The 21,124-nt window shown below is 55.5% G+C and overlaps 1 protein-coding gene across 3 annotated transcripts in view; it reads left to right on the top strand.

Moving 5' to 3' along the window:
• Positions 1–18,041, top strand: part of TFAP4 (transcription factor AP-4) — a 33,639-nt gene extending 15,598 nt beyond the window's left edge. The window contains exons 1-7 of one of the 3 annotated variants that reach the window (XM_036827599.1): positions 5,718–6,032; positions 13,682–13,847; positions 13,958–14,056; positions 14,465–14,635; positions 15,239–15,379; positions 16,021–16,176; positions 16,988–18,008. In XM_036827599.1, coding sequence (XP_036683494.1) covers positions 5,944–6,032; positions 13,682–13,847; positions 13,958–14,056; positions 14,465–14,635; positions 15,239–15,379; positions 16,021–16,176; positions 16,988–17,194 — 1,029 coding nt within the window. In that variant the 5' untranslated portion in view covers positions 5,718–5,943 and the 3' untranslated portion in view covers positions 17,195–18,008. Of the gene's footprint in view, positions 1–5,717; positions 6,033–13,681; positions 13,848–13,957; positions 14,057–14,464; positions 14,636–15,238; positions 15,380–16,020; positions 16,177–16,987 lie in introns of those variants that run through there. The other 2 variants (XM_036827600.1, XM_036827601.1) reach the window with 2 other exon arrangements.
• Positions 18,042–21,124: the final 3,083 nt, after the last annotated feature.

The raw sequence follows: 21,124 nt of genomic DNA, 5'->3' as shown, positions 1-21,124 counted from the left end.
TCTTTACTGTAAAGGAGGGGAGCCCCACATTCAACAGAAAAGAACCTTACAACACGCCTGCTTCCTTTCACTGTGACAAGGTTTTGGTTTTTTTGTCTTTTTAAAAAAATTTTTTGGCTGCACCACACAGCATATGCAATCTTAGTTCCCTGACCAGGGATCGAACCCATGCCACCTGCATTAGAAGGTGGATTCTTAACCACTGGGCCACCAGGGAAGTCCCATCACTGTGACAAGTTTGAGCAGGGAAGGGGGAAAGCTTGGCTTCTCCTGTGTCCCTCCCCTGCACATCACCAAACCCTTTCATTCTCCCTGGGCCCACTCAGATGCCTCTGGCCACTGCTGCCTGTGGCAACTCAGTACCAGTGATAATAGGAAATACCACTTATTAATGCTACGACGTGCCAGGTGTGTCGGCGACTTCTCGTGACAGCCTGCAAGCTAGGTGCTATACGGCCTGTGTTTTACAGACCAGGAAGCTGAGTCAGGTCAAGGAACTCGCCCGCAGTCACCCTGATAACACCTGGAGCTGGGGTTCGGGCAGAACCTAGATTCTGAATCACACTGCATGGCCTCAAGTCCTTTCTGGAAGTCTGTTGTCCGAAGAGCAGGGAGTGTGCGTAGACAGAGACAGAGGTCTGAGGACTGTGGCCCCGGGATATCTCGGATGCCAAGCAGAAAAGAACTTCAAGAAGGTCAGGTAGGAAACTCCCTGGTGGTCCAGTGGTTAGGATTCCGAGCTTCCACTGCTAGGGGCCCGGGTTTAATCCCTGGTTGGGGAACTAAAAAAAAAGATCAGATACAGTGAAGACAGAAAACAGAGCTCCTTGGAGTCACCAGTGAGAGCAGTTTTCATGGAGTCCTGGCTCCAGATGAAGTGAGCAGGATGGGAGAGTGAGCATAGGTACCCACTTCTGGGACAGGGAGTTTTGCAGTCAAGGAGAGCAGCATAAGAGTGGTAGCGGGAAGGGGATGTATGATTGTGGTTTTTTTTTTGGCCGTGCCGAGGGGCTTGTGGGATCTTAGTTCCCAGACCAGGATCGAACCTGCGCCCTTGTCAGTGAAAGCGTGTCGTCTCAAACACTGGATCGCCAGGGAATTCCCTTTTGTTATTGTTTTTAAATGGGAATAAAGACAGCTTGTTCTCGGTGTGGGAACGACCCAGTAGAGGGCATGAGGTAAGGATGCGGGGGCGGGGGGGGGGGGGACAGCCGCTGGAGAGACATCTTTGAAGAATTCACACGGAAGGTTTCTCCGTGCACGGACAGAGCGCGGACACGCATCCAGACACAGGTTAGGAGGCAGATTTCAGGTACAAGGAGGGAGGCAGAGGTGGTGACGGGAGCCTTTGGGAGGGAGGGAGGATGGACCAGGGCAACATGAAGGGATCGCCAGCTGCACAAATGAGGATCTTGTTCTGGCATTTAAAAGTGAGATGGTGGGATTTCCTTCTCCTAGCGCTGTTCAGCTCCAGGGGGCAGGGCTGGGGCAAGGCAGGTGGGGGTTAGACTCACGAGGGAGCATGCATGCAAGATGATTATATTGGTGGGCTGTGAAATGTAAGCTGGCAAAGGAGCAAAGTGAGAAGATAAGGGGCTTGCAGCAACCCCCGGATCAATGGGGTCAGGCAAACTACAGCCCACGGCTCAAATCCAGCCCACTGACCATTTTTTTTTTATACTTAAAAAAAAAAGAAAATTTATTTATTTATTTGGCTGCACCGGGTCTTAGTTGTGGCACGCGGGATCTTTTTAGTTGTGGCATGTGAGATCTTTAGTTGCAGCATGGGAGCTCTTAGTTGTGGCATGTGGGGTCTAATTCCCTGACCAGGGATCAAACCTGGGCCCCCTGCATTGGGAGTGCAGAGTCTTAGCCACTGGACCACCAGGAAAGTCCCCCACTGACCATTTTTTAAAAACTTTTTTTTATTGTGGTCAAAAACATATAAAATTTGCCATTTTAAAGTGCACAATTCAGTTGCATTAATTACATTCACAGTGTTGTGCAACCATCACCACTATTTCCAAAAGTTTCCATCACCCGAAACAGAAACTCCATACCCATTAAGCAATAACTCTCCATCTCCCCTCCCCCCAGCCCTTGGTAACCTCTAATCTACTTTCTGTCTCAATGAATTTGCCTATTAGATATTTCATGTAAGTGGAATCATACAACATGTGACTTTTTGTATCTGGCTTTTTTCACTTAGCATCGTGTTTTCAAGGTTCAGCCATGCTATAGTATATATCAGAACTTCATTCCTTTTTTAAAAAAATATTTATTATTTATTTATTTATTTGGTTGTGCCGGGTCTTAGTTGTGGCAGGCTCCTTAGTTGCGGCAGGGAAATCTTAGTTGTGGCATGCATGTGGGATCTAGTTCCCTGACCAGGGAAGGAACCCGGGACCCCTGCATTGGGAGCACGGAATCTTAACCACTGCGCCCAGGAAGTCCCAGAACTTCATTCCTTTTTAAGGCTGAATAATATTCCCTTGTTTGAATAGACCACATTTTGTTTATCCATTTATCCATTGATGGACCCTAGGTTGTTTTCACCCTTGGCTATTGTGAATCATGCTGATGTGAATACTGGTATATGATCATCTGTTTGAGTCCTTGTTTTCATTCTTTTGGATGTGTACCTAGGAGTGGAATAGATGGAGCATATTGTAACCTCTGCCAGGTTTTGTATGGCTCATGAACTAAGAATGGTATGGTAGACAGAAAAATGACCTCCCCAAGATGTTCATGTCCTAATCTCTGGAACCTGTGAATAAGTTACCTTACATGGCAAAAGGGGCTTTGAAGATATAATTAAGTTAAGAATCTTGAGATGGGGAAATTATTCTGGATTATCTGCTTGGGCCCAAGGTCATCATATAAGGGTGGGTGGGGGGTCAGAGTCAGAGAAGGAGATGTGATGACCAAAGAAGTTGGAGTGATGCACTCTGAAGATGAAGGAAGGGGCCAGGAGCCAAGAAATGTGGGCAGGCTCTACAAGTTGGAAAAGGTGAGGAAATGGATTCTCCCCTAGAGCCTTCAGAAGGAGTGCAGCCCTGCTGACACCTTGATTTCAGACAAATACAACCCATTTGGACTTCTGACCTCCAGAGAATAATTTTTTTTTAAATTGGCTGCACTGCGCAGCTTTCGGGATCTTAGTTCCCCGACCAGGGATTGAACCCTGGCCCATGGCAGTTAAAGCACCGAGTCCTAACCACTGGACAGCCAGGGAATTCCCTTGTGTTGTTTTAAGTCACTAAGTTTGTGGTAATTTGTAAAAGTAGCAATAGGAAGCTAATACAAATATTTAAAAAAAATTTTTATTGAAGTACAGTTGATTTACAATGAGTTAATTTTGCTGTACAACAAAGTGATTCAGTTATATATATATATTTCATATTCTTTTCCATTATGGTTTATCACAGGATATTGAATATAGTTGCCTGTGCTATACAGTAGGACCTTGTTGTTTATCCATCCTATATATAATAGTTTGCATCTCCTAATCCCAAACTCTCAGTCATTCCCTCCCCACCCCCGCTCCTTTGGCAACCACAAGTCTATTCTCTATGTCTGTGAGTGTGTTTCTGTTTCTTAGATATGGTCACTTGTGTCATATTTTAGATTCCACATGCAAATAACTTTTACACGCCCTTTATAGAAAAAGTTTGCTGACACCTAACTTAGAGCAAGAAGGTTAGGGGGAAAGTCAGGGACCAAGGATAAAAGGGATTTTGCTGAACACCCTTTGAGGGTTCCAGAGGGCACAGTGGACCGAATTAGGAGTTGGGAAGGGATCAGACTAAGGGGTGTACAGAGCCTCCTGGGAATGGAAAACGGCCTGGACTCTGGGGACTTCTGGTGCTACTGCCGTGAAGCGGGTTAGTGATGGGAGAGTGTTGGAGTGGGGCGGTGGGAGCAGTGGGGGCAGTGATGATATTTCAGGCCTTGGGGCAGGAGCAGCTGAGCCAGGGGGGTGGGGGTTTGTGCATCTGAGACAGCAGAGGGCTCTAGATGAGAGGACGCCTTTGGCAGAAATGGGGAGGCCAGCCTGAGTGACAGTGCGCTCGCAGGAACCGGGCTCAGGCTGGGTCAAGGCATTTCCGTAGAAGACAGAGCGAAGGGTGGGCACACTTCTCCCAGCTCTCGTTCATTCATTCACCCAGGCACTATGGACGCTGCTCAGTGTACACAGTTATGTGGCCCTGTATCCTATGTTGTCCCCAGATGTCATCCTTCCTGTCCCCACAGTGAAGTCTCCAGGGACTGCGATGTTACACGGTCCAGGATCTGTACTTACAGAAACAGCCTGACAGCTTACTTTAAGGATTGGAAAATATTCACGCAAAACTGCCAGGCATCTACAAGGTGCTCCGAATATCTAATAACAATAACATTTCTTAATAATAACAGTAATCCTTGTTATAAGTAGCAGTATTTCAATTAGGAGGCGCGATTTGGGCGGAACCTGGAAGGCGGATGGGATTGGGAAAGGCGGTGGGCAGGAGGGAGGACATTCCAAGGCAAGCGCGGTCTTCCTGAGCCAGGGGCCAACCTCCAGGAGCCAGGGGAGGGGACGCGGGAAGGGCGGACGGAAGCTCGCAGCCAAGGCGTCCCTCCCTCACCCGCTCCAGGCCTTCACCCCTAGTAGAGAGCGCACCCTGGCGGGGGAGTAAGTCTCGCACTGGCTTCGCCCGGAATGGGAAGATGCAGCCTTCGCCTGCCCAGGCCAAGCTAGGGCGTGCCTCCTGCTGTCCAGCCTCCCAGCGGAGGGGTAAAGCGAGGGGCGATAGGAGGCGACCCGGTAGCATCCACCAAACCTCCCAGCCGCGCTGGCAGCCCGCCTCCGGGGCCGCTGCTGTCCTGGCCCGCCTCCACCCTTCCCTCCCCGCCGGGGCCCCTGCTTCCTAAGGCAGCCCCAGGATCCGAGGCGCCCGACGCGCCCCCCTTTGCCCTCCCCTCCCCGGCTCCGGGATTCCCAGGCTCCGGAGCCCAGGCCGGGCGGGCAGTGGCGGGCAGCTAGGCAGGGAGCGAGTGAGGGAGGGGGCTGGCCGGCCTCTGAAGTCGGCCCCAAGTTACATGTGGGAAGCGGTGGCTATGACGCAAGTTTCCAGGGGGCCCTGGGCTCGGAGGGAGCGCGCCAGAGCAGCTCCTCTCTGTGCAGTTGCAACCGAAGAAGAAAAAAGCCCAGAGCAGCACCTCAGGCCGCCTTCGCCTTCGCCGGGCCCAGCTGCGCACCCCCGCACCCCCGCACCCCGACGGCCGCCAAGCGCGCAGACCCTGCACGGAGCAGTCCCCGCCGGACCCCGGGCGCGCGGGCTGGGTTTCCTCGCTGTGGCTGGCCTTTTTTTTTTTTTTTTTGCTACGCTTGCCAACCTGTCAGCTGATGGACCTCATCACCCATAGTGGCGCATGTAGCTCGGCCGCAGCTCGCTTCATTCACGCCGCGCCCTTCAAGCCCGCCCGCGGCCCCCGCACCCGGAGCTGGTGGGGAGGCGCGCAGACCCTGGCCACCACTCGCCCCCGGGGGCCAGCGCCCCTCTCGCCCGGGCCTCGCGCCGCCCTGGGGGGCGCTGCAAATAGTCCTTTGTTTACATGCAATTCCTTACTCCGCGGAAGGAGGCCGGGGGAGTGCTGAGTTTTCACCAGCTGTTTCCCGCCTTGAAACAGACATCTGATCAGCTGCAAACACACACACACACACACACACACACACACACACACACACACACATATACACACGCCCGGGGAGGCAGGCCGGAGAGACCTCCCTCCCGCCCCTCCCGCCCGCCTCCCTCCCCTCGCCGCCGCCGCAGCCAGCATCTGGGACCGGCCGATTCTGCACCTCCGTCCGGCGCTGCCCTTTGATTCGGATTTCCATCTTGTATTCTCCGGCGGACCGCGGGACCTGGCTCGTGCAGAGGAGGGGGGCCGATCGCTATGGAGTATTTCATGGTGCCCACTCAGAAGGTGCCCTCTTTGCAACATTTCAGGAAAACAGAGAAAGAAGTGATAGGAGGGCTCTGTAGGTGTGTACTCCTCCTCCCCCTCACCCCCTTCCCACGATTGCAGCCCCCGGCTAGTCCGCCCCGGCGGGCGCGCGTGTGCGCACGCATGGCCCGCGCCGCGGACCCTCTCGCCTTTCTTAGCCGCCGGGGTGGCTGCAGCCCTGCGCGCCAGGCTTGGGCCGCTCGGGGACCCTCCTCCCTCGGAACGTGGGGGCCCCGGGCGGCCCCGGTCACTTTTGTCCGCTGCAGGCGGGCGAGTCGCGACGTTTGTAAATTGCAAACAGACCCACGTGGTTCTGCAGCAGTCCCGGCCATGCTTGGTGCTGGTGGCTTTCCCCCCCTCGCTTCCTCCTCCCCCCTCCCGCGGCGGCTTCCTTCCTCTCCCTCCTTCATCGCTCTCTCTGGGCGCCCCCTGCAAGGGGGTCTGGGGGGCCCGGGGCGCGCGTGGGGCCGCGGGGCGGACGGCTACAATGCAGCTAAGCCGCGGCTCCGAGCGCGGGGGGGCGAGCGGGGAGCCGGGTGGTGTGAGTGTTTGCAGGGAGCGGCTGCAGCGGGGTCGGGGGGGCGTGCTGGAGTCGGGGTGCGGGAGTGGGCGGGACCCGAGGGGCCGGCGCGGCCCGCCGGGAGCGCCGTGGACCCGGGCACGTTGGCGGCCACTCGCTAGCTTGCCGCCCGCGCCCGGGCGCTGTTTACTAGCGAGGCCTGGACGTGACTCTGCAGCCCTCTTGGAGTAGGCGGACCTCAGCGCGCCGCCTCGCGGGAGCAGTAGTTCTCCGCGCCGCGTCGGTGCGGCATTGTGGGAGTTGTAGGCGCGCCTGGGCCACGCTTTACCCGCACAAAGCTCTGACCCCGCGGGCGGGATGGGCGAGGCAGGCCGGGTGCGGGGCTTTTTGGGGAGGGGGCATCAGAGGTCGCCCCTAGCCTCACCAGGCCGCTGCCCGCCGCACGTGGGTCTCCGCTGCAAACTTTCCGGTCTCGTGCCCCTCCCCCCAGCCATAAACCGAAAGCGTCCGGTTGTCCGTAAGGCTGGGTGGGTGGGTGAATGGGTGGTCCGAGATCCGTAGCCTTCCCCAGGAGGCACTTTCTTAGTTTGGCCCGGGTTGCTCCAGATCTACCCTTTACCGCAGAGTTATGGGTTAGCGGAATCGCCCTGGACAGTTGTTAAAATGCACACGCCCGCAATTCCGATCGCTAGGAGAAGGGCCTGGGCATCTGCATATTGAACACAACCTGTGGGACGGCGATACTGCGTGGGTTGTTCTCTGCGGGTCCAAGTTTGGGACCTGTGGCCCCTTTCCTGCCGTGCTACTTTAGGAGCGAAATGGCTCCCCAGGGCTGGGGCCACGTGCTCTGCGGTTCTGGGCAGGCAAGGCGGGGATTGAGGGAGGAGGAGCCGCAGGCGGTGTGGCCCAGGCTGGTCGACACCAGGGGCTGCAGAAACCAGGTTGGGGGAAGGTTGCTGCACACGTATACACCCCTACACCCCCTCCCCATCCCTCGCACACACCAGGGCTACCACCTTAACTACTCTTTTTTTTTTTTTTAATTTATTTATTTATTTTATTTTTGGCCGCATTGGGTCTTCATTGCTGCGTGCGGGCTTTTTCTAGTTGCGGTGAGCGGGGGTACTCTTCGTTGCAGTGCGCGGGCTTCTCATTGTGGTGGCTTCTCTTGTTGCGGAGCACGGGCTCTAGGCACGCGGGCTTCAGTAGCTGTGGCACGAGGGCTCAGTAGATGTGGCTTGCAGGCTCTAGAGCGCAAGCTCAGTAGTTGTGGCGCACGGGCTTAGTTGTTCCGTGGCATGTGGGATCTTCCCGGACCAAGGCTCGAACCCGTGTCCCCTGCATTAGCAGGCGGATTCTTAACCACTGCGCCACCAGGGAAGTCCCTTAACTACTCTTAAGTTCAAGGTGGTGGGCAGTCAGCAGCACCACCCTGAGTGTTGGCCCTTCCCTAAGGATCACCTGGAGGGCTTAGCTGTAATAAGTGAAAAGAAAAAAAAAAAAATTCTGGAGCACATAATGCATTGTAGGGATTCGTTTTGTGAGATTTTTCTCACTGAATTGTCACAATCTTCCTCTGAGTAAAGTGGCTTTATGATTTCTGTGTGGGCGGAGGATAGGTTTGGGAAGGAACAGGTAGGGCAAGTGGTGGGGCTGGGACTTGAACTCTGATCCCAGAGCCCTGCTCTTACCCTGAGCTGCTGATTGCACAGAGGGGGCCTGGGCAATGAGGAGGTGGGTTGAGCTGCCCCAGATGCTGGAGTGGACATTCTGGGCCTGATCCCAGGCAGGCTTGGTACCATAGGACCCTCTGGCTGCCAGGCCTGGGCCTTGGCTGTGTCCTCTCTGGGCCCCCTAGGACTCCGGCTTGACCTGTTCCTCTTCCAAGCCCCCTTTCAGAGGAGTCCAGCAGTCCCTTAGGGACCAAGTGCCCCAGGGTTGGGCACGGGGAATACTCAGCTTGTCCAGCTGTGAGACAGTTGTCAGCCCATGCACTGGGTGTGGATTTGGGGCCTCTGGGATTTTTCATTTTCAGGAGGAGCTGCCGGGTGAGGTAGGATTGAGTGTGGGTTGGGCGGGGCCTTCTGGCTGGATATACTCGCTTCTCAGGCTGGTGGACTTTGCTCCATCCCTCAGTGACTAGCAGAGCTCCCTGCTTCTCTCCTCAGTCTCCCAGAGGGGACGGTACCGTACAGCGGCACGCACATAAGCTGTGTGGTTTTGGACATGTTGCCTAACTGCTCTCAGCCTCCGTAAAATGGAGCACCTGTGAAGTTTGGCTACGTGTGTGGAAAGTGCCTGGTAGCTATTAAGTGGCACTCAGATTCTTAGAAGCAGGAGCACGGTGGTCTTAAAGAGTTTACCTACTGCCTGCCATAGGGGGGAAAGAGACCAGCTCCCCTCAGAAGGAATTAGAGAACAATTAGGGACTTTGGAGTGTGTTGGGTCCCTGATCTGGTATTTACGAGGCACCTACTTTGTGCTGGGATTGAGGACACCACAATCAACAAGAACTTGCTCCTGTTCTAAGAGCTAGAAGTCTCATGGTGCTACAGGACAAGTCAGTTTCCTTAGAGCCATGGGTTCTCCTGGGATCCTGGGTACAAACTCTGAAAAAACAAGGCATCCTGTTATCCTCAATCTGTCTCCCTTTTTTTTTTTTCCTCCATCTCTTTTAAACTTCACCACGACCCTATGAAGTGAGGCCGTATTCCCCTGTTTTATAGATGGGGAAACTGAGGCTTTGAGAGACTAAGTGGCTAAGCTTGGGGTTCCACAGCTAGTAAGTGGCAGGGCTGGAGTTTCCACTTGAACCCAGTGCAGGGCTCCCTCTGAGGGGCTGGAGAAGCTGTGGGGAGGGGGTGTTTCTGATGGGAACAACCTGGACGTGGTTTGTTCTGGGACTGAGGGCAGGGTGTATGGATAGAAGCAGTGGGGATGGGCGAGGGCCCCGGGCTGCTCCAGTACCTGCAGCAGAGAGAAGGATGGGGGCCTTGGGCATCCTTGATGAGAGGGTCGTCTTCCTCCTGTCCTCCTTTTGGGGTATGGGAGAAACCCTGTGTGGGCTTTCCCACCTCTGACTGTGTAGACATTGAGTGGTGGGTGTGTGAGTGACTTTGGGGCAGTGTGAAATGAGAGTTCTCAGTGGCTAATTTGAGGCTGGAGCCGGGCAGGGGGGTGTGGGGATTAGGGGATACCAGTTTGCCCTTGGGCTAGGCAGGAGGGACAGGTACAGATCCGGATCTAGAATTGAAGAGTCGGCTTCCTGCCCTTGAGCCTCTGGTTGGGATGTGGGCATTATTCCAGGGGGGGGGGGCTGTCTTGGGGGCACCCTGGTAGAGGGGGGTGGCAGCTCTGGTCTTGGCACTGGAGGCTGGTACGCAAACAGTTCCTTGGCCATTGGCTGCCCAGCCCCAGGAGACTGGCTGGCTGAGGCTCTCAGGGAGGGAGACAAGTAAGAGAGAGCATCTGTGGACCAGGCCTCACTGCTCACCTGGGGGGGTCTGAAGTTGATGTGAAGGAGGTGGAGGACCTTACAATTACTGTAAATCATGTTTACTTCTGCAAAACTCAGAAAGAAATGTAAGAAACTTTCAGGCATTTGCAGAAAAATCCACTTTATCTAGCAGAGTAGCAGCTGGAAATGCTAATTAGCCATCCTGTATAGGAACCCCTGGATGGTCATGATTCCACTCGTCAGAACCCCTGGTTAGTCTGCATTCTATTAAAGAAACTTCCAGGGCTATTTAGGTGAGTTGGTCTTGGTGGCAGCCTAAGTCCCTATGAGGAACTGTGGCTTTGGGGTGAAGTCTGTTTTCTGGGACTTAAGTCTGTACTAGGTTAACCAGCAGCTGGTTCCGGAACCAGGAGCCTGGGCTGATGGACTTGGTGGTAAAGGGGACAGGATAGAACATTCGGAAGAGCCAGGATGAGCAGGCCCTTTCTCCCTGCCTGGACGCCAGGTCCCTTCCTTCTGGGAACTTCTGGGCTGGGGCCTTCAGGCCTGGGGTCCTGTGGTCTCCTTTGGTGTCTCCCCAGCTCGTGGGCATCCTGGGGAGAAGGGAGGGGCTGAACGTTGGCTTCCCTGGGCTGAGGTTTCATGGGCAGATGAGCTGGCTGGTGGGGCTGCGGCAGTGGTAGGGGGCAGTGGGTGTTGAGTTCTGGCTTCAGCCTGGGGAGTTGGTGGGACTTGGGGGCTGGGAAGTGCAGGAGGTGCATTGCAGCTGTACCCTGCTATGCCCGCTGTCATGGTGTGATCTTGGGCAAGTCACTTCACTTCTGGGCCTCGTCCTGTCCCACCATTTGTCAGGAGGGCCAGGGCGCTGCCTCTTGAGGCCACACACAGGGCTCTGGTAAGCAGGGCTAGGTGTGAGCCCTCAGTAGAGGGTGCCACACCTGGGTGGGGGAGGAGAGCATTCTTTTTGGCTCCTGCAGGTGCCTGTGGTGCCCTGGTGTGGCTGCCTGACCTTGGACATGTCACTTCCCCTCCCAGAACCCTAGATTCCTTATTGCAACGCAGCCACCCAACTGGGTGTCCATGGGAGTCACACAGGGAAAAATATAAAAAGTCCTGTGAGTGATAGTAAGAGCTAACCTGATGGCAGTGCACACCCGTGCTCAGTCCTTTCTACAGGGGTGACTGTCACCTGTCTGTCGGGGTGTCCGGCTCTGAGGGGTGGTGCAGAGCCCACTCTGCCCTGTGGGTAAGAGCAGGGCTCTGGGATCAGGGCTCAAGTCCCAGCCCCAGCACTTACTGTAGCTGTTCCCTTCCCAAGCGTCAGTGTCCTCATGCCATAAGGCCGCTTAACTCAGAGGAAGATTGAGATGGTTCAGTGAGAAAATTCCAGCAAAGTGAGTCCTTAGCACATTACATTAAGAACTCAAGACTTCATATTTTATTTTATTTTATTTTTTTGGCCATGTCCCTCGGCTTGTAGGATCTTAGTTCCCCAACCAGGGATTGAACCCCAGCGCACGAAGTGAAAGCACCAAGTCCTAACCACAAGACCGCCAGGTTAAAACAGTAACTCTGTTGCTAGTGTCTCCAGGTGGGCCTTCTGGAAGGGCCAGCACTCAGGGTGACCCAGGGCTGGAGGTGGGGCTCCTTTCTGACCCCTTACTACTCTGGTCAGCTCTGGCCTGTGGGCATCACCAGGGAGTGCCCAGGGGTGGGGTGAGTGGTGGGGGGGGGCGGTCTCTCCCTGTATCTCTCTGGGGCAGGGATGGGGAAGCTCCCAGACAGGTCTCAGTCACTCAGTGGCTTGGCTTCCTAGGGATATTTCTCCCCGTGTCTTTACAGTTTTTTTTTTTTTTGGCTGCGCTGTGTGGCATGTGGGATCCTAGTTCCCCGACCAGGGATCAAACCCGTGCCCCATGCAGTGGAAGTGCAGAGTCTCAACCACTGGACCACGAGGGAAGTCGCCCCTCCCCATGTCTTTAATCCACCTGCCGCAGAGGGTCTGGAGGGCACTGCCAGACCCAGGAGCCTGGACTCAGTTCTGATCCACGCCCCCCCCTCCCCCCCGCCTGCAAAGGGGTGGGCAAGCCACTGCTTATCAGGTCTCTGACCTGCATCCTCCCCTTTTCACCATCACCCCCACTGTAGGGGCAGGGAAACTGACAGAAGGGAGGTGCCCCTGGCCCAGAAGTGGGGGAGCCAGATGCCCGGCTGTCTGACCCTAAAACTGTGTCCCTCCCACTCTGAGCCCTAAGTCTCATTTGTAAATGGGGGTCGTGGGCCCCCTTTCCAGTGCTGTGAGGGAACTGTATCTTGGGGAGGGTCCCAGGGAGATGCTGGGGGTGCTGGTGCAGGACAGGGCTTCAGACCCCCAGCAGCGGCTGATGTGGAGCCTGCTCCCAGCCCACCCCCAGCTGACCGCCCTCTCTGTGGGGAGAGGAGGCAGAGACCCAGGAGGGGGCAAGAGCGAGTTTAGGGTCCCTCAGGGAGCTGAGGGGGGACAGGTGGGGCAGGCTGGCACGCCAGCAAGGCCTCGGTTGTCTCTAGCTGTTGCAGATGTGCTCCCCTCCTACGTTTCCAAGCAAACTCCTTTTTGCCTAGGGATGGGCATGGGGGCCTGGGCACCTACCTCTTTGAGCCCAGCCTCCCCCACCAATGGAACAAGGCTGCCCAGAATCCTTTCCCCATTCTCCTAGACCCAGAGGTGTGAGCTCTCTTGGCCCAGGCCTGGACCAGGTCACCCCAGGAGGGCCCCTCAGGAAGAAGCCAGGGCTGTGGCTTTGGGTGGGGCCGGTGGCCTCTTCTGGGAGCCCAGCATCTGGAAGCCATCAGTCCAGGGGCGGGGGAGTTGCAGGAGAGGGCCTGGAAGGGGAGCATGCCTCCTCCAGGCCACACACAGGCCCACCTCTCGGGAGCAGTGGCGTTGGGCCCACAGGCCCCGCTGCCGTCTCTGCCTCCTGCCAATGCCTCTCGGCCGGCAGCCTCGCCCCCTACCGCTTGCTGCCTTCTCTCTCACCCCACTGGCTGCCGCTCCTGCAAGATGCAATCACATAATATGCAATAACATCGCCTACTGCATGCTGGGAGCCTCGAATCTCTGGCACAGGGTGGACCTGCCTTTTGGGATGGGTGGGCTTCAGGGAGAACTGTCCCCAGGGGAGGTTGGCCGGGTCCTCTTCCTGGAGTGAGTGGTACCTGTCTTGTCTTTGAAGCCTTAGCCCAGGGTCTGGGGCCGGGCTGGGGGCTTATGTAGTAACTTGTGGCTGTGGGGATGGGAAGGGAGGAGGGACATCTCCCTCAGTCCTCAAGCCTGCGACCTTGAAGGAGGGGGTCCAGGTGCATAGCAAGGAGCTCAGAGGTATCCCAAGAGCAGGTGTCTCTGATTATCACCTGAGGCCACCTGCATCAGAATCACAGGGATTCTTAGCCATGTGGGTTTCTGGGCCCCACTCAGACATGCTGGCCAGACACTGGGCTTGGGACCTGATGTCTGCACGCTTATTTTGACACCCAGGCATCCCAGAGCACGCTACTCCATCAGCCCCCTGATCTACTGGGGGTGTAAGCATCAGACAGAGCTGGTATCTTCTGTAGTGGGAGGGATGCCTGTTACACTTAGGCCCCTCTGGAGATGAATTGTAAAGACAGGGGCCACTGGGGGCAGGGCATGGAGGGCGCCCAGCCTGAGCCTGTCCCTGTCCTCCCCGCAGCCTTGCCAACATTCCATTGACCCCTGAGACTCAGCGGGACCAGGAGCGGCGGATTCGGCGGGAGATTGCTAACAGCAACGAGCGGAGGCGCATGCAGAGCATCAACGCGGGCTTCCAGTCCCTCAAGACCCTCATCCCCCACACAGATGGAGAGAAACTCAGCAAGGTGGGCAAGCGCCGGGAGGACTTCTTGGAGGAGGTGGTGGGCTGGAGCAGGGAGATTCGGAAAACACTGTCAGCCAGGGTCCCTGATTTGTCTGTCCCTCCTGCCCTCAGGCAGCCATTCTCCAGCAGACGGCGGAATACATCTTCTCCCTGGAGCAGGAGAAGACCAGGCTCCTGCAGCAGAACACACAGCTCAAGCGCTTTATCCAGGTAGCACCCTGCCCTCCTCCTGGCTCCCTCTCACTGGCATGGGCGTGTCCGGGCCCAACCACTGGCTTGGGACTGTGATGTGGCTGTGGGTCCTTTCTTCCCCACTGACCCGCCTACTTCTGGCACTTGCCTTCCTGCCCAGGCCCTGATTTAGCCAGGGTCAAGTGCAGTGGAGTGGGCTCTGGAAGGAACTGGGTGACTTTTGGGAAGCAAGTCCATTCTGCCTCCTTTCCCAGCCTTGGCTGTCTGGTGGATTTGCACACTGGGGCTCCCCAGTGCCGGTGCACCTGGGTTTGACAGCTTTGGGGGGCTGCGATGGAGCTCCCCACCCCCACTCCTGGTGGTGGTGGTGGTGGTTGTGGTGTATGCAGTGTCACAGCACACTCACCGACCCCTTGGGGTCCTCAGGAGCTGAGCGGCTCATCCCCCAAGCGGCGGCGGGCAGAGGACAAGGACGAGGGCATCGGCTCGCCAGACATCTGGGAGGACGAGAAGGCGGAGGACCTGCGGCGGGAGATGATCGAGCTGCGGCAGCAGCTGGACAAGGAGCGCTCGGTGCGCATGATGCTGGAGGAGCAGGTGAGGCGGGTGGGCTGGCAGGCGGGGGATGCTGTCCAGCTCTCTTCCTTTCCTCCTGTTATTTACGGGAGCTCCTGCTTTGTGCCAGGCCTAGGAGAGGGCTGTCCAGTGGGGAGCAAAGCAGAGAGGTCCCAGTCCTTGGGGGTCACTGTCTGCCTGGGGAGAGATGAGTCAAAGGCTCTCACATCGTAATCATGCAGCTGTGATAAAGGCCACACCAGATGGGTGGGCATCAGGAGGGGGACCTGGGCTGGTTCCAGATGGGCCGCCCCATAGCTTCTCTGTGGAAGTGACCTGAGCCGAGGGTGGGAGGGCGAGTCTCACCGCTGACCAGGCAGAGAGGGGAGAAGGGTGCTCCAGGCAGAGAGAACAGCATGGGCAAAGGCCTGGGGCTGGAGGCAGGCAGGGAGGGAGCATGGCATGGGGGGGGCTGCACGGGAGGGGAGCAGAGTCAGGGCGGGCCTGGCTGGCTACGGTCAGGACTTTGGTCTCCACCCCGAGGGTGGCAGGGAGGCCGACCTCAGCAGTCTGTGGGCCCCGAGCTGGGGGAGGCGCCAGGGTGTGGCCCGGGCCCTACCCCTGAGCCTGCCGTTCCACCCCCAGGTGCGCTCGCTGGAGGCCCACATGTACCCGGAAAAGCTCAAGGTGATCGCACAGCAGGTGCAGCTGCAACAGCAGCAGGAGCAGGTGCGGCTGCTGCACCAGGAGAAGCTGGAGCGGGAACAGCAACACCTGCGGACCCAGGTGAGCAGGAGGTGCCTGGAGGGGCAGTTTGGGCCTGGACCGGGGCCAGGGCTCTCAGACTCAACGTTGGTGCCTCTGGGTGTCTAGCAGGGTGGACCCCGGGCCTAAATCATGGTAATGCAGATGTTCCTGGCTTCCAGGTGTCTTGCATACATTATTACATTGAATCCTTGTTGTAGCCCTTTGAGGCCTGGCTGTTTTTACTCCTGTTTACTGACAAGGAACTGGAGGCACAGAAAAGTTCAGTAACACACCCAAGATCCTCAGCAGTTTGGGGCAAGGATTTGAACCTTGGCCATCTAAATTCAGTCTGAACTCCCGACCATCACTGTATTTGTTAGATGTGAAGTGCTGGCTTGGCTCTGGAGAGGGAAGGGCCATGCAGTCTTAGACAGCCTAAAGCCCCTCTCCAGGCCACCTTTTCTTCATTCTTAAAATAAGAGGGGTGGGAGGGGTCATAAACTGGACAGCCCCCAGCGAGTGAAGGAGGCCGATGGGCTGGGGTGATCGGTGGAGGCTCTCCAGGCAGTGGGCAGAGGGAGATGGTTTTGGAGGGCCGTCCCATACCCTCTGTGGCGGACAGAAGGGAAGGGGCAGCTCCCAGAACCTTCGCAGAAAGACTGAGGGCCTCTGTTTTGCAGCTCCTGCCCACTCCGGCCCCTACCCACCACCCCACGGTGATCGTGCCGGCGCCAGCACCCCCTCCCTCCCACCACATCAATGTCGTCACCATGGGCCCCTCCTCGGTCATCAACTCTGTTTCAACATCCCGGCAAAATCTGGACACCATTGTGCAGGTACCTGGCTTGGGGAGGGGGCAACGCATGGGGGGTCGTCCTCTGGGAATGGGCCCTTTGTGGGGAGATTAGAAAGTGGGCGACTGGAGGGGATTGGGACAGAGCTTGAGCTTTGTGGGGAGGAAGTCTGGAAGCCAGATGGGTCTCCATCTCTGCATCTGGGGTGAGGGGCAGAGAGGGGGGACTGGATGGCCCGGAAGACCCCATTCTTTCTCTCCACGTGGCATTTGCTGAGGGGGGTCCTTTATTCCCGGAGCCCGCTGCTTTCAGAGTTCCTGCATCCAGCTCTTGGGTTGGTCCAGGACCTGGGATGGGGGGTGGAGGTGGCAGTGACCGGTTGGGTGACAGTGAAGCCTGGCTTCACTGTCAGCTCTGAAGGTCGACCTGAAGTCACTATTGTGCCCAGCCTGGGGCAGAGACCTCTTGGGAGGCCCAACAACATTGCAAAGAAAGAAACAATTAACCCAAAACGCCCAAACAGAAAAAAGGCCATCAACCCCCCAGAACTTGAGTTGCACGTAAACCCGACAAATTGAATAATAAAATTTATAACAGAGGCCTTCCATAAGCCAACAAGCAGACTTTGAAATATATAAATGAGCGTAAGACGCTTGTGACTTCACGCAGCTGGGCACTGTCTCCCCTCCAAGTCGTTTTCAGCTCAGCAGAGGGCTTCTGAAGTTTGTTTCCCCTGACTCTGGCAGGCTGCCCCTGCTTTTCCAGGCTTACTTCTGGACCTTTCTGGGGGGGGGGGGTGTGGGTGGTGGGGGAGATGGTGGCTGTCCACATGGCCCTGCCATCCTCATGGCAGCCTCTCCCCCAGGCGATCCAGCACATCGAGGGCACCCAGGAAAGGCAGGAACAGGAGGAGGAGCAGCGTCGAGCCGTCATCGTGAAGCCGGTCCGCAGCTGCCCCGAGGCCCACGCCTCCGACACTGCCTCCGATTCGGAGGCCTCGGACAGCGACGCCATGGACCAGAGCCGGGAGGAGCCAGTGGGGAACGGGGGGCTTCCCTGACCACCCCCCAGCCCTCCTCTCCCTTCTGGGGGCTGGAGGGGGCGGGGCAGCAACTGGGAGAGATGAGGGTGAACGAGTGAGGAATTTTTACAAAATTACGGCATCATTTGGGTCTCTTTTATGACCTCTTTTTCAATACTGTAAATCGACCTTTGAGTGAAGCCACCCAACCCGAGGTCCGGGGCTGGGGCGGCAGGAGCGCGTGGCAGCACCGGGACACCTGGGGCTGGGCCTCGGCCCCGGAGGCTGGGGAAGCGGACACGGAGGTGCCTGGCCTCTCTCTGCCAAAAAGCATTTTTTCATTGAAACATGTTTTTAAGAACAGGGAAAATCAAACAAAACCCCAAGGTATTTCTGCCCTCCCCAGAGCCAGCCCTACGACCGTCAGTTTTTAATTCCCCCTTCCCTCCTCTTTTTGGTGTTCTTTCTTCTTTAAGCACTTACATGGGTTGGGGGTCTGGCTGGGTCGGGGCTCTCGGGGTCCGGGGGTCTCCGTTGCTTCTCGGTTGGGGTTTGCTGCTGCCCTTCTTCCCTCCCCTCCCTGTCTCAGCACTAGGAATCGCCACTCTCCACCACTGTCCGGCCCCCACCTCTCCCTCCAGGTTTCCCATCTTACACCCCAAAAAAGTCTTTGTCTTTCTCTTTTTGTTTTGTTTGTTGTTGGTTCTTTTTTGGTTTTAGTTTTGTTTTTTTGTTTTTGTTTTTGTTTTTTTTTTTTTTTTACAATTTTGAGGTCTTTGTGTTCAAGGAGAAGCTATTATATTTTGTTAAGAAAGTGGGGGGAAAAAACCAAGAGGCCACTGTGCCTTTATAAAGAAACAAAATAAAGTTTGTACTTTGTTTTTTAGATTCTGTGTCTCCTGGATGTGTGCTGTCATGAGGAGCTGGCGAAGGCTTCCTGGGGTAGCGTAGGGGGTGTTCTCTGGGCCCACTGGAGGGGATTGAATGTGGGTGAGCGTGATGACTCCCCCAACTTATGTGTGGTGTTATGATGAGAAATTGGCATCCTTAGATTCCCTGGGTTTACTCTGGGGATTCTGCAAAGATGGGAGATGGTGTTGGGGGTGAGGTGAGTGGCTCCCAACTCCTCCTTGGTGGGAGGCAAGGAGAGAATGAACAACCAAGCCATAGGTTCCTGTCTCCTAGAGAAAGGACACAAGATGCTCAGTGGTCCTGATTGATCCCTAGGCTTTGCAACTTCCTCGGCTCGTGTAACCTCTTGGAACTTCAGTATCCTCATCTACAGAAGAGAAGTGAGCACTCCCTTATGGTGCGGTGTTTAAGAGCTCAGGTCCTGGGGTTGGTCTGCTGGTGATCAGATCCACCTTCGGCAAACCACTTGATCTTTGAGACTCAGTTTTCTCTTCTGAAGGTTGAGAATCATAATGGCACAAGGACATTACATCTTAATTGGTAAGGGGGTGGTCCTTTAAATTCCTTCATCCTCCATGACCAGAGATTGCTTTATAATGTGTCCCTCTTGACCTGCTTTTCCTCAGGTACATGACAGGTACATGGGGACTGAGGCCAGAGAGGAAGAATAGCTGATTCACATCTCACCCCACAGTGAATGCCTCCAGACAGGAATTTGTTGAATAGAAAGGCAGGCAGGAGCCTGCATTTTTTCTTTTTTCTTAGAACTTTTAATACTTTTTTTTAAAGTGAAATTCACATAACTTAAAATTAAGCATTTAGAAGGGAACAATTCAGTAGCATTTACTACATTACTATGCTGTGCAACCATCACCTCTATCTAGTTCCAAAACATTTCTTGTTCCAAAATGAACCCCTTATCCATTAATCAGTCTCTCCCCATTCCTCCCTTCTCTGAGCCCCTGATAACCACCAATCTGCTTTTTGTTTTTTAGTGTTTAAAGAAATTAAAGTGTAATTTAACTTCGGTAAAAATTCACTTTTTAGTTTTTGCTTGTGGGAGTTTTGACAAATGTGTAACCATCACCATAATCAAGATATAGTTTCTTCATCCTCGTGTTCCCCTATGTCCCTTTGTGGTCCACCCAGCCCCTGGCAACCACCGACCAATCTATTCCTATGGTTCCTATAGTTTTGCCTTTTTCAAAATGTCATATACTATAAATATATTCATTTACAGTATATGACATTACATATTTAGCTTTTTGAGTCTGGCTTCTTTCACTTAGCATTATTACTGTAGTTTTCTCTTTTGGGATATATTTAGATATATTTACATAAATGCGTGTTTGAGGGAACCCTCTTCGCTAGGATCTGGGCGGGGACGCCTCTTCCCAAGGCCAGCAGAGCGACCCCTTTTGGCCAGGTGCAAGGCGCGTCCGACGGGTTCCAGGCAGCTCCTGAGAGGGTCAATAGAGGGCGCTATGGAACCGGGATGTCTGGCCCTGCAAGGCGGAGGCTCCGCCTCCTTCCGGTGTCTGTGGAACTACGCAGTTCCTATAGGCCAGAGGCGCGGCTCAGGGGCGGGGCCAGGGGAATACCCCAAGCCCAGACCTGTCGTGGCGCGCCCAGCGGCCGTAGGCGGTCTCACCAGCAGGCGGCGAGAATCAGGGGCGCGGCCTCCGTCCCGCCTCTTCCCGGACTCGCTCCGCCCCGCCCCTCGGTGCGCATGCTCCTTGGTGCCACAGGCCATCTCGCGCGCTCCCGACTGCAAGCTCCTCTGGCCCAGGCTCGGCCCCGCCCCGCGCGCTCTCACGCACGCTCCGCACGCAAACGCCGCGAACCCGCGGTTCCTGCGTGTCTTCCGCGTGGAGGCGCTCGCCGGCTTTTACTTGCACCCGCGGGCTCCGAGGACGCGGCCACGGGTGGTGGCGCCTGCGCTGCCCGGCGGAAGTCCGGCGCGTTGCACACGTGACTTACGACGGTCTAGAGGCCGCGGTCAGAAAGGAACAAGAGACATTAATTTTAACAGCACGTTTCCTTTTAACCCGCAGTGTCTGAAACGTTGCCATTTCCACGCAGGTGATGAATGCAAGAAACTACCCACGAAGTATCTCATTCTTTTCTTCCTGCAGAGTCTGGGAGCCCTGTGTGTATCTTGCTCTGGCTACACCTCCGTGGGTACGGCCGCGGGTCCGGGCGTCAGGGGCACGTGGGAGCCAGTCCAGGGGGTCGGAAAGGGCACGGTATCCTACGGGCAGTGCGGACACTGGCCTGGGAGGAGGAAGAAGTGGAGACCATGTGGGAACCGGATCGTAGAGGACTTCCAAGCCACGCTAAGAAGCTTGGACTTTATTTTTTGTGATGGGAAGGGGTCTAGGAGAGCCACGATCAATGCAAAGTTCAACAAAACCTGTCTTAAAAGCCTTTTTATTGAAGTACCGTATAAAGTACACTCAGAAGAGGGCTCATAACTGAAGTGTTTAGCTCCGTGAATTTTCACAAATTGAATATACACCCGTGTAGCCGGCACCCCACCAAGCCCTCAAGTGGTTTGCTTCTTAAAACTTAATATTTGGAAGTATAGAAATGTACAGGGAGGCCCCCTGCACCCTTCACCCCGCCTCTCCCAGTGCTAGCGTCTTGTTTGCCTAATGTATGACATGGAAACCAGGTGATCGCTGTTAGTGCCCACCGCAGGGCTTATTCAGATTTTACAGTTTTACGTGCTCTCACTTATGTATGTGTGTGTACAGTTGCTCTGTACCATTTTGCAGCAGCAATGTTTGAGAATTGGAGTTGCTGTGCAACCTCATCAGCACTTGATATTGTCAGATCATTATATTTTTCAGTTTTTTTTTTTCCAACAAATTCGGTAGGTGTAGAGTGGAATCTCACCACAGTTTTATTTATTTATTTATTTTTGGCCACACAGCGTGGCATGCGGGATCTTAGTTTCCTGACAAGGGATGGAACCTGCACCCTCTGCAGTGAAAGCGCAGAGTCCTAACCACTGGATCATCAGAGAATTCCCCACAGTTTTAATTTCTATCACTA

This window comes from Balaenoptera musculus, chromosome 15 (genome assembly GCF_009873245.2).
Source record: "Balaenoptera musculus isolate JJ_BM4_2016_0621 chromosome 15, mBalMus1.pri.v3, whole genome shotgun sequence".
NCBI lineage: Eukaryota > Metazoa > Chordata > Mammalia > Artiodactyla > Balaenopteridae > Balaenoptera > Balaenoptera musculus.
The sequence above is the reverse complement of the archived record's forward strand: the minus strand, read 5'-3'. Positions and strand labels throughout refer to the sequence as shown.